At 37.5% G+C, this 13,196-nt stretch overlaps 1 protein-coding gene across 1 annotated transcript in view; it reads left to right on the top strand.

The window, feature by feature from the left end:
- LOC148874721 (mitochondrial import inner membrane translocase subunit TIM50-like) overlaps window positions 1-13,196 on the top strand; it is a 31,913-nt gene that overhangs the window by 17,850 nt on the left and 867 nt on the right. The window contains exons 6-9 of the mRNA XM_088964065.1: window positions 4,390-4,494; window positions 4,587-4,685; window positions 11,089-11,245; window positions 11,876-11,978. Coding sequence (XP_088820191.1) covers window positions 4,390-4,494; window positions 4,587-4,685; window positions 11,089-11,245; window positions 11,876-11,978 — 464 coding nt within the window. The remainder of the gene's footprint in view (window positions 1-4,389; window positions 4,495-4,586; window positions 4,686-11,088; window positions 11,246-11,875; window positions 11,979-13,196) is intronic.

Raw genomic sequence — 13,196 nt, 5'->3', positions numbered from 1 at the left:
AGGGCTCAACAGTGGAAGGTATCTCAGTGGAACCTGGATCCGATAAAGGAACTGTAGTACCTGGATCTAGATCTGTAGAAGGAACTGGGGCTGGCCTGGATTGTTGATGACCGAAATCAACCTGCCTCCACCGCCTGTGATAGACTCTCAAATCCCGACACCTCTGACACCCCTCCCCATTACATCCCTCATCACTCAATGGAAAAGGTAAATGAACTTCTGATGAGTTAACCCCACACTCACTACTCTCCCCTTGAGGAGAAACCTTAGGATAATATGGTACATCCTCGAAGAAAGTAACATCCATAGAGACAAACTTTTCCTAGAAGTGGGTTCATAGCAACAATATCCCTTTTGAGTTTGTGCATAACCGAGAAAAATACATTTGGAGGCCTTAGGATCAAATTTGGAACGCTGAGGTCCAAGAATCTGAACAAAGCAAGTACAACCAAAGGTTTTAAGGGGAACAATAAATAGGTCTTTATCAGGGTATAGGAGGATAAATGGAGGCTTCATGTCAAGAACCCGTGAAGGAACACGGTTAATGAGATACACTGCTATAAAAATAACATCTCCTCAGAAACGAATAGGTACATTGGAGTTAAACATGATGCTTCTGGCCACTTCCAATATGTGCCTATTCTTTCTCTCAGCAACCCCATTCTGCTGTGGTGTATGAGGACAAGTACTTTGGTGGATAATCCCATGGTCAAGCAAATAGGAGGCTAATTAGTTGGCAAAGTATTTTTTCGCATTATCAGATCTGAAGATTTTGATTTTGACCCCAAATTAGGTTAAAATCATCTGATGAAGGATCCGGGTCAAAGTAGGAACCTCATCTCGAGAATGCATAAGGTAAACCCAAGAAAACCGGGTATAGTCATCAACAAACAACAAGAAATATCTGTACCCCCTCATAGCAGTGATGTGATAAGGATCCCAAACATCGGTATGCACAATATCAAAAGGATTATTACTTCTTTTATTACTCAATGAATAATATGTTCTACAATGCTTTGCAAGCTCACAACTCTCACATCTCAAATTGGACATCTGAACAGGCCCAAATAAATCAGGAAACAAACTCTTCAAAGATTGAAAAGATAAATGACCCAACTAATTATGCCTAAGCATAACCTGACTAACAAACTGAGAAACAAAAGACTTCCTATCTTCACTATCTTCCCAATGTGAACTCTCTCCAAGCAGATAGATCCCATTCGTCTCACGGCTAGTCACAATCACCTTCAGTGTTTCCAAGTCCTGAAAAACACATCGGTAAGGGAAAAAGGTTACTGAACAATTCTGATGTTTTGTAATGCTACTGACTGAAAGCAAATTAGTATTAAGCTTAGGAACATGCAGAATTGAAGATAAGGATATGGCATTAGACAACTTGATGTCTCCCTTGCCAGAAATGGGAACAAGGGAACCATCAGCAATGGACACCTTATCTCTGCCAGAAGATAAGTGATAGATAGTGAACAATGATGGCAAGCCAGTCATATGGTCAGATGCACCTGAGTTTATTACCCAACAATGTCCAGTGTTACCTGGAGCTGAAGCATGATAAGCTGAGGCCTGAGTACCTGAATGAGCAAAAGCTGATGTGGGAGCTGATGGTGGCTGAGATGATTGAGCTGAATTGCCAACTTCCTTTTCTAACTGAGTCAGGGCAGCCTGGAAAGCAGTTAGGGTGTCTATGGGTATGCCTTTTGTGCCCGATGAGGAGGCATAATCAGTATTAATAGCCATATTAGCATTACCCCTTTTGTTCATGAGTTTTGTTGGGACTAAATGAGGGTGCAGCTTCCAATAGGTGTCTTTAGTATGCTTGGGTTTCTTGCAATGTTCACATACTAGATCCCACTTGTCTTCCTTTTTATATCCCTCTCCGTACCACCCCCTGACTTAGGTTTGACTACGAAGGCTGGTGGGAAGGGCTGATGCTGCATCATAACCTTTCTCCTAGTCTTTTCACTGTGCACTAAGGAGTAGGCTTGTGATAGGGTCACACTGTCTCTTGTCAGTAGTTGCTGTCTCATAATATCATACTCAGGATTTAGACCAGCTAGGAACTCAAAAACCCTATTAGTCTCAACCTGCTTTCTATGAGTCTATGCATCCTTCTGGCTTTCCCACTCAAGTGTATCTAGGTGATCAATTTCATGCCACAAAGATTTCAGTGTAGAGAAGTAAACCGAGACTGGTTTCTCTCCTTCTTTAAGGTTGTTAATCTCACATTTCAGTTCATAAGCCCTAGCAACATTAAGGGGTTGGGAGTAGGTTTCTTTCATGACATCTCAGATTTCCTTAGCTATTTTTGCCCACAAATAGTTCCGGTTGATATGTGGCTGCATAGAGTTGCATAGCCATGTCATAACCAAATAGTTCTCCTGAACCCATTGGTATAGGTTTGGTCCTCCTTAGTTGGTTCTTTCACATCTCCCAACAAGTAGCTCAGTTTTCCCCTACCCCCAATGGCCATCATGGCCAATTGAGCCCATTCTAGGTAGTTTGATCCATCAAACTTAACTGTTGTAATCTGAAAGGTATTTTTAGACATGTTACCAGAGTTGCTAGTTCCAAAAATCACCTTCCCTTGACTCTTGAACTCCATTCTTGATCAAGAATTAATAAAAAAACTTTTTTAATTACTGTAATAGGAGAAACAACACCCAAACAACTTATAACAGTCAGCCTAGTTCTTCCAAAGAACACAGAAAACAGAATTCTGAATGAAACCAGTTCAAATTCTGATATGAAACAAATAACAGTTTTGAATTTTAGGGTTTTCTCTCAAAACCCTAAAGAAAACACAAATTCTGAAGCCGCACCTCTCAGACTAAACCAAGATTATCTTTTCTGAACAGAATCACAAGAAAAAGCTTACTTTATGAAAAACTTTGGCCGCCACCTTCTGGTTGATGCAAAACCCTAATCTTGAGGATCCAAAGCTTCTTCTGATTCTTCTTGATTACTGGAACTCTCCCAGACTTCTACAATCTCTTTAGTAGCAGTCGCACACTACCAGTAACATCCAAGAATCAGCCGATCCTCCTTACTTGTTGAAAAACTTCCAAACCTAGGTGGTTATCATGCAGTCGGCCTAATCAGACTAGCATAAGAGCTCCTAGGTCGGCTCTGATACCAAGTAGTCGATCTAGACTACAATCAGTCTTGAATTAAAAGGAAAAAAGGATGAAAAATTGAAGAGAAGAAGAAGAGAAGAGAGGAAGAAAAGAAGTACACGAAGAGAGTTTCAGAAAAGAGAGAGTAGGTCATAATTTCTGCTGACCCTCTCTTAGTATTTATAACTATTGGCTAACTGTAAAAGGGCTGAATTGCCCTTATTGCTTACATGGCAAATAGAATAAGAAATAACTAATAATAAAGCTGAAATTACTGCCAACTAACACTGTCATATCTAACAGAAATATTGCTGCCATACAAACACTGTGGGGACCACATCAGTGTTCCTTACAGCTTGACATTTGACATGATAACTTGATAAGAAGCTAGCTGTCTAGCCTTAGCCATTTTAGCGGAGATGATTTTTCCTTCCCTTTTCTGAAAATAGACTTTTTGGGGGGTCCTTAATGGTTGTGTACATGTATGAAGGAACATGCGTGTATACTTTTGATTCCATTTTTTAATACAATATACTTTACTTTTTTTTTTTTCATAAAAAAGCAAAGAGACAGATCACTTGTAAGAAATAGGTGAGAGAGAGGAGAAAAAAGAGAAAAAAAATCCTGGAAACAACTAGAATTCACTAAACCAAACTTTATTTTGTCAAATCAACTCTTCCTCAACTCCAATTACAATGATTCTATAAATATACTCAAATAAACTTGAACATCCCTTTATAGACTCCAATTTAGACTATGGCCCAAATCAACTTCTGATTGCTTTAGAACTAAGACAATCCTTAAGTAATCTGCACACCTAAACAAGGACTCTAATTCTGATCATAACTTAATAACACTTTCTTAATCCCTTCAAAACTAACTTAGTTTTAAGACACCAGAAATTTCTAAAAATCGTAATTACAAAAATTACTGCAAACAAGAAGTCCGCAAGTTACCATAAATAATAATTTCGAAATAGCAATAATAATGTTCTAAAAAACAGAATAATTATCTTAGACACCTACTTTAGAAAATAAATAAAAAATTTAATGTAATACTGGTATCCTATCAGCCAAAAATTCTGAAATTGGTGTAGGAAATGGTAGACTAATTTAATTCTCCATGGATTCTTTCCTTGTTTCTATATCTACGTCGACATAAAATCAGAAAATCCTCATATTTTGTTAGTTTTATGATGGAAGATGGATGCATACTTTGTATGGAATATAACCATTAAGACTTCTCTTATCATGTAAAGCGTGACCGGGGCTGGAGAACATTTAAAAGACCAGGAGTTGATGCCTTCTTGGAGCACCTAGCCCAGTTCTATGAAATTGTTGTCTACTCTGACCAGCTGAGTATGGTAATTAAGTTGTTGCTCTCTTTAGAATTGAGTCAGTTGTTTTTTATTGTAATTTCTATTGAATTAGGTTTATTTTCTTGGCATATCTGCAGTATGTTGATCCTATTCTTGAAAGGTTGGATAAGAAGGGATGTATACGCTATAGACTATCAAGATCTGCAACCAGATATCAAGATGGAAAACATTACAGGGTAAGTATTAATTGATAGTATTTTTATTCCTGATTTCTCTGTCATGTGCCATGATTTTGATCTTTGAAACATTTTTCGGGTGTTATAACTTTGCTTGGCATTTCGGAAGAATTTTAGTATTTGTCTTATTTCCACTTTCATCTTTTCCTGTAGTGGTATTACTGCCAAATTTTGCTGAGCTAGGCTGCTCTTGAATTGTTTATTAGTTAAATGCAAATGTCCTTTATCTTGTTGCCCTCTCAGGGCATGGAAGTTCTATTTTCTTTCGCCCTTCTTAATTGCAAACTAACAGAAGATTTTTGCTGCCATGTAGCTGAGATTATAGTACCATTTCTAAAGCTACTGCAATATGAAAACAAATTATTCACTTTATTCTCTTACATATTCATTTCAAAACCTGTTCTTTTGTGGCTAGAGTTTGGGAGCGCTTTTTCTCTCCCTTTGGTTGCATATGGAATTCAACTCAGAATGATGCTAGTCTATTCAGTTCAGGGGTAATGCCACAATCAAAAAGAAGAGGAAAGGCAACATAAAAAGCCACTAGAGCAGCAATCAATGGACGGTTTGGGAGGAAAGGAACAACAGGCTGTTTAAGGAGCAATGTAGAACTGGATGCTATTCTTGAAAATATTACTTCGAAGGTAATTCATTGGGTCAATACATTGAAGATTTTCACGAGCTTTTTTTGGGTGGATGACATGGTGAGAAGTTGGGAGGGATGGCTTCCTCTTCCACCCTGAAGATTTGGGTCCAACATAATTGGGTTCCTCCAATAAACAACAGGATATAGTTGAATTTTCATGGAAGCTCATTTGGTAACCCAGGTCTCTCTGGTTTGGGGGAGTCTTTAGGGATGGTTATGAGACAATTGAGGCTATTTTCTTGGGCTCAATAGGGTTTGGTGACCCTCTTAGAGAAGAAGTCTTAGCTCGATTTCAAGGATTAAAACTCGCTAAGCAGTCAAACCTCAAGCAGGTGGAGGTGATTAAATATTGGTAGCAGGGTGGATGAACAATAATAGTCAAGGGGTTTGGAATTACAGGCAGGTCTTAATAGAAGGCAGATATATAGTAAGAGAGGAGGTAAGGCATCTTTGTCCCAGATCTCCTTGGCTGTTTTTGTCCATAAATAATTTCGGCTAACGTGAGGCTGTATTGAATTGTACAGCCAAGTCATCACCAAATAGTTCTCTTGAACCCATTTGGCATTTGATGTGTCTTCCTTTGCTGGCTTCTTTATATCCCCAGTCACATAGCCTAATTTGCCTCTACCTCCAATGGCCATCATAGCTGATTGGGCCCATTCCAAGTAATTGGTTCTATCAAACCTAATAGTAGTAATTTGAAAAGAGCTCTTAGTCATGTTTCCAGCCCCTAAAAAACTTTCCCCTCGAATATTCAACTCAGTTCCAGCCTTCTCCATTTTATATAAAATATTAACAGGTCACTGTTTCAAGAAGGAAACCCCTGAACTGCCTTTTTCTATGCAGAAAAACTTAAATGATTGAAATCAGCCACCCAGAAATCACTCAGAGTGAAGAATTATCATCCAGAAATCATTCACATTCAAGGATCACCACCAAGAAATCACTCACAGCCAAGATTCATCACCCAAAAATCATTCACTGTTAACTGTAGTCACCCAGAAATCATCCACAGTCAAAATAATAAGCCTGGGAGCAAAGAACTGATCATAGGATTTGAAAACCCTAGAGAAAAGAACAGGGAAAACAGATAACTGTCAACCGCTGCTTACAGAGCGGTTTAAACTGCTCTTATTCAAGGTCGGTCTCAATAAAAGAAGTTTTTTTCTCAAAAGAAAACTGATCGCCACCTTCAATCTCCAGTTTAAACCCTAATCTTGGACTTACCTATTTTCTCTGATCCTTCCTGGTCACCGGGCATTCTCCAAAGGTCATGCGAACCCTTGGGCAGCAACTAAAGACTCCAGCAACCTCCAAGAATCAGGCGATGATGCAGAGCTTCAAGTCCTAGAAAGTTCTCATGCAGCTGACTAGATCAGGCTCACATGAGAACCCTAACCTGTCCTAGGCTTTGATACCAACTTGGATAAAAGAAACTGTTTGTTTTCTGATATAAAACAAATATATCTGGCCTAACTACCATAACTCCATATAATAACATGAAATAACATAAAGATATAAAGTGGGACCACACACTAACAACTATCTCTACAGGTGGCCTTAATTGAAACTATTACTCTAAGAGTTGCATATTGGGTTAGGACCTTGGATTTGTTTTCTGATTTCACAATGGATGATATACTTTTGGTGTTGGAAGTGCCATAAGGGATGGGAGCAGAAGTATTCTTGCAATGTACTTGGGGTCCTATAGGAGGAGGAGATTCAGTTAGTGCTGGGTTAATGGCAACAACCTTTGGTGTACAGAAAGCCAAGGAAATGGGAGTTGGGTGCTGAATTCAAATGGGTTAGGAGTGCAAATGGGTTAGTTGATTCCTTTCCTAAACAAGGGGTAGCAAGGAAGCAATTGTTTTGGGCATCTTTATAACAAAGTGCTGCTTGTGGGGATGATATCATGATCATCAAATCAAACTTGTACCATCTTTTCTCATTCAATTAATATAATCAAAGTTTTACTGATGAAAAAAAAGAAAGGATTTTAGCATTCCTTTTACACCAATGCTCCGAAAAACTGTGTTTAGTACATTGAGTCATAATTTTCCTCTTTTTGTGATGATATGAGTCAGCTAGGAATGGAAAAGGTCCAACATATCCAATAGTTGTGTCTAATTAGAGCCAAAAAGAGGGAAAAAGTGATTCAATACTTTATTGTGAAAGGGCAAGAGAGGAATAGGTGATTGTCATTGTCACCACTCTTTAGGTAAATGATGCACACATGAGAGGAGAGGCAGAAAGTTTTCTTTGTTGGAACATCTCCCAGTAGTAAATTGCTTTGATTATTGGTGTATGGAGCTGTCCCAAAGGGCTTTCACTTTGTGACAGAGTTGGGTGAGGATAGGGAATCATCAAGGGCCTTAATGGAGGCACTATTGAAGTAACAAAACATATGGACAATCTAGATTCTTTGATCGAGGCCCTCTTTAGGAAGGAAGATACCATTAAGAGACTTGGTAGGAATTACACCTTCTTACTTTCATGGTCTCAAAAACTTGGTTGGTATTAGAGTTTATTGAAGTCATTATGGGGATTACTCTACGTCATTGTTCATATCATAGATTGAAAACCTTGAATCACTTAATGGGGACCTACAATCTTTTTGATTGGTAGTTGATAAAAACTTATTTGAACTTACAATTACCCTAGGGTTTATAAGAATCACTCACCGTATACATAATATGCAGAAAATCATTCAAATATTACCTTAAAGATCCTTTTTCGGTCATGTACATACTCTGAGTCTAAGCTTATTGAAGTCATCACATAGATTTTCTTGCTTGTGGTTGGTTTTATCAGTGGAATTGATTAAGTTTTCATCCTTATGTTCTTTAAAAATTGAGGACAATTTTTTTTGGGTATATTTCAATTTACAAAGATACCCTCTATATTATGGGGTTAGTGACAAAATACCCCTTTGTACTTTCATTTGTGACAAAGGCCATCCGACTGTTAAGTCAGCTGATGAAAGTCGCTAAATTACCAAAACACCCTCTTCATAATTCAAGGGGCGTGAATGAAGTTTTCAAAATGGCAAAAATGGGCAACCATTCTCCCTTTTGTCTATTTCTTGTCCATTTTCTGCTTTTCCCCTAAACCCTAGAACCATTTGGCAAGAACTCTACATTGCTCTTTGTCAAAAGTTGTTGCCACTATCTAACTGGTGAAGAGCTGTCTGATATGCCATCACTAGATACAGAAGAATCTCTGGAAATACCAAAAAAATCATTTGCATCTTTTATGCCATTGCTGGAGAAGGTGTTTTTATCATTGCTGCTGGAGAAGAACCTATGTACATGTATGCCACACTAGCTATATTAACCATATGAGAACCAATATTTTTAGGAATTGTTGGGTTACAAAGGTGTAAGTGAAAGGGTAAAATTGTCCAAGAAAATAATAAAAGGGCAGTTTTGGGATTTAAAAAGCGTTAAACGACCAAATGAGAGTCTTTTCTGAATTAACTGATGGAATACTAACAGAGGGAGGTCATTGTTGCAACATAAAAGTTTATGGGGCCTTTGTAGCAAATGAAAGTATAGGGGGTATTTGTCACTGATCCCTCAGTACAGGGAGGTCTTTGTAATTTATCCTTTTTTGAATCAGGGGAGAATAATGTGAGGCCTAAAGAGTCATAATTGGAAATTTCTGGATTTTTATGTATTTGTGTATTTTTAGATGTGTTTCTGGTCATTTTATATGTTGTCTGTGGGTGTTTATCCTGCCAATTTGGCTTGTCCAATTGTAGTTAAGTTGTGTTTAAAATTTAAGTCATTGGTTAAGTTGTTTAAGAGTTGTGTTTATTATGATAGTGACAGTTGTAATTTTTGTTTTTCTTGGTTCTAGTAAAACATGTGATAACTGATATTGGAATGATATTGCCTATTGCTCTTATAACAAGTGATTCCCATAAACCCTAGAGTGATTCTAGGTGCCTTGTAAGTGATTCTGGGTTTTCTCTCTCTTCTTTCTCTCTCCATCTTCTCTCTAATTCTATAAGTGACCTTTGCATCCACCAAAAGATTACATATTCTTCATCAAAGAAGTTTATTCAACATCTCTAAAGGATTGAATTTGGCCCAGGTATATTTTCTTAAAAGATTACATTAAAATCTGAAATCTTTCTGTTTTGGCAGCTTTCACCATTTGTGCCAAAGCATCTCCAATTGCTTCTATATTTGGATGCCTACATAGATCTTTCTAACCTTTTTATCCTACCAAATCTTATCTCAAAATTCCACCTAGAACCCTAGGTTCCATATTTTTTCAATTTTCTTCACAAAAAATAGAATTTTTGTTCTTTTATGCAAGATGTACTCCATACCCTACCAAACTTGGTTACTGTCTACAACAATTCATTAAAACTGTGCCTACAAAATTTCATTGAAAAATTCCAATATTGACATATTTTCTTTATTTAAAAGTTTTTCAACTTGTTGGGAGACAATTCTTGCAGTCAAGCCCTGAGATCTCCCCTAACCTTACCTATCTCTTCCTTTAGTTTTAAAATCATCCATAAATCATTTTTAACCCATCATTAGGGCTTTTCAGTCCTACATAAAATTTGGTGTCAGAGTTATCTGTCCTACATCAATTTGGTATAAAGACAATCAGTTCTATATCAATTGTTACTATACTTGTTGACCTAAAATCATTAGGTGATTCAACACTTGATTTCTTTTAATTAGGGAAATGAAAGTCACATCCATTCCCTTGTCCTACATCAATTTTCTTGGCTGATAGTTTAGCCAAGCAAGGGGCAAACAGGGCCCAATTGTATTGGGCAACTTTGTAGTCTGTTTTTGGATATGATTGTTTGGAGAGGTTGCAGCTTGTGCCTCTCCATGGGATATTTGTATCTGTTTTCTCTATATTCCAATAAAATTCTTTCAATTATAAAATCCTTATCTCCCAACAATCATGAGAAAAATGCCATGGTGAAACCATCTGATTCGGGTACCTTGTCCTTTACTCATACAAAAAATTGCCCTCTAAAATCACCACATCATCCTCCAGAATTTCTTTCACAATTTATCACACAATTTTTTGGATGAATGATTTATTACCCCAATTTCTTCAAGACTTATCTTTACTTCAAAGCTGGTATTTTTAATATATAAAGGTCTTTTTTGGGAGGGCATAACTTTATGCATAGCTGCTTTGGTTCTGCTGCTTCAAAGAAGCTACTGAAAGAGGTTTGTTTGGAATGCCACCTAAGTTGCTGTATGATGACTAAATTTGGCTTTCTTGACTTTTCTACCGAACATTGGTTATAGAATTTCTGGATGGGCCCCACCTCCCAAGCATCAAGTCACAGCATGAAACCCCTCTCAAATAGTCCCATAATATAGGGATATTTTCTTTTTAACCTATTAGATCCCAAATTTGGTAACCACCAATATCTAATCTCAAAGTCCTATATTCTTTGCATAAAGTTAAAGTGCTAGGTGTCATTCTGGGGCTGAACTTTTCAGTATTGTTGATGGCTTAATTTTAGGGTCCAAATGCTGGAAAAGAAGAAATTCTAGTTATTTACAGTAGAGTTCATGCATGGTCCTTTACATTATCTACACAACGAATGGTGGGTTCTTCATGAGGGATATTTAATCCCTTTAGATTGCATGGGTGCATGGGATCATTTTAATTTCATCTGATAGTGCTATCATATATAAAGCTTGATATTTACCTTGCACGAATGCCCATGAAATTGGAGAGATTTAGTTTTTTAATTGTAAATCATTCTTGCAGGACCTCTCAAAGCTAAACAGAGATCCTTCTAGGATTCTCTATGTGAGTGGACATGCGCTAGAATCAAGCCTTCAGCCAGAAAATTGTGTTCCCATTAAGCCTTGGAAGCTTGAAGCAGATGATACAGCACTTCTGGATCTTATTCCATTTCTTGAATGTAAGCCTTGGGTTTTGCCAGTTGTCTTTTTTTTTTTTTTTTGATATGGAAAATTTTATTAAGATTACGAAACTTTAATTACAAGAGAGGGGGGGGGGGTAAGCTTTCTTAACTCCCCCACCAGCACAAAACAAAGGATACAAAATTATAAATGAGCCCAAAAGAAGGAACCCCTATACACCCCTTTCTTGGCTAACCCATCAGCGAGTGAGTTAGCAGTTCTCTTTACCCAGCTGTATTTAACCTCAATGTCCCTAGTCAGCCACTTCAACTTTTTTCCTTTCATTGCTGTAGTTCCAGATACCATAGTTGTCTTCCTTTAGCCATCTTACCACCACCTTCGAGTCACCTTCAATACTCCCTTGCTCTTTGGGCACCTTCTAGAGCCGCAAGGATCTCAGCCTTAAGAGAGCTTCCTTCTCCAATAGGGCCTGAGAACATGGCTATAATAAGTCCTTCCTCATTCCTAAACACCCCCTATACTAGAGAGCCCTGGGTTCCTTAAGCTACTGCCATCAAAATTCAGCTTTATGAACCCAGAGGGAGGAGATGTCCAAGAGGGATTAGATGTTTTGCCAGTTTTCAGTCTGTTATGTAAAGATTCACTGACCTTGATTTGTTTATCTGCAGATGTAGCACACCATAGACCTGCTGACATAAGACTGGTCCTAGCTTCTTATCAGGGTCGTGATATTGCAACTGAATTCATTGAGCGTTCTAAAGAGCATCAAAGGTAATTATCTTTTCATCATTGAGAAGAACTGAATATTTATTTAGAAGATTGACTATGTAGAAGAGATAATATTGTCACCTGCAGCTGTAGCCTACTTTGTCTATGAGCAATTAATTGCCAAGTTTCTCATGGTTCCTTCTGGTGATTCACCTGAACTCTTGGTTGCTTGCAAGTACGAGTACACAACTCAAGCGTAACTATTGTATCCCTGAAATGGTTATAAAATCATTTCTAGTCACTAGTAGTATACCACTCATGCATGCCTATGAGTGTCCTCTGGTCCGTGCTGGGAAAACCTGTTCAACATATTGCGGCCCAATAGCAACATTTAAAAGATTGAATTGAACAAAGAAATAACAAAAACAGTTGTTTGTATTTTGATATTTGCAAAACTGTATGGGTAGTTTTTTTTCTGATTAATTAGTGAAGTTTTTTTTTTTTTTTTCTGATTAATTAATGAAGTTTATACTTTTATCTGTTCTAAAAAACCAGTACCCCAACTACCCATACAGTTGGGTATAAGAAGTGAAATAAATGATGACAAATAACTGATGTTTATATTAAAATAAACAAAATCCAAAGAAAGAAATGATGATAAATAGTGGTATCCAACTACCCATTTGTATGGTCAGTCAATGATTGTTTTATAATGTTTAAGTAGTTATGGATATAAGAAGTGAAATAAATGATGATAAGTAACTGATATTTATATTAAAATAAACAAAGGCCAACGGAAGAAATGATCCTCGTATAAAGCTTTACTTGGACAACCCTCTCATCATCTCATGTTTGGTCAAACCCATCCAAAGCCATTCCAATCTTTGTTGGGTTTAACTTAGGTGGGATTTAAGTTGGCAAACTTGGGCTTTGACATTTGGTCTAGGTTTGGGCTTGAGGTTCATCATGTCCAAGGTTGGCCCTTGACCAGCCCATACAATTTATACCTACTTTATTAGAGAGTGTAGAGGGTAAGTGGGTTATAAACATTGATTATTGAGAGAGAGAGAGAGAGAGAGAGAGAGAGAGAGAGAGAGAGAGAGAGATTAACTTAAGGGGGTTTAATTAGACAAAGGAGTGGAGGTATGTGTGAGCATTGAGGTTAGAAGATTCCTCGCCTCCATCCTTGTCTACCTTCAAAATACAGTTGGTGAAAAATAAATTCATAAAAAATAAGGATGCAAAGGAAATATATGTGGATATACATGCATTACTGCAATC

The sequence above is a fragment of the Nelumbo lutea genome, chromosome 1, assembly GCF_056320005.1.
Source record: "Nelumbo lutea isolate HS-2025 chromosome 1, American lotus-T2T, whole genome shotgun sequence".
Taxonomy (NCBI): Eukaryota; Viridiplantae; Streptophyta; class Magnoliopsida; order Proteales; family Nelumbonaceae; genus Nelumbo; species Nelumbo lutea.
This window is presented reverse-complemented; position numbering and strand designations above follow the sequence as displayed.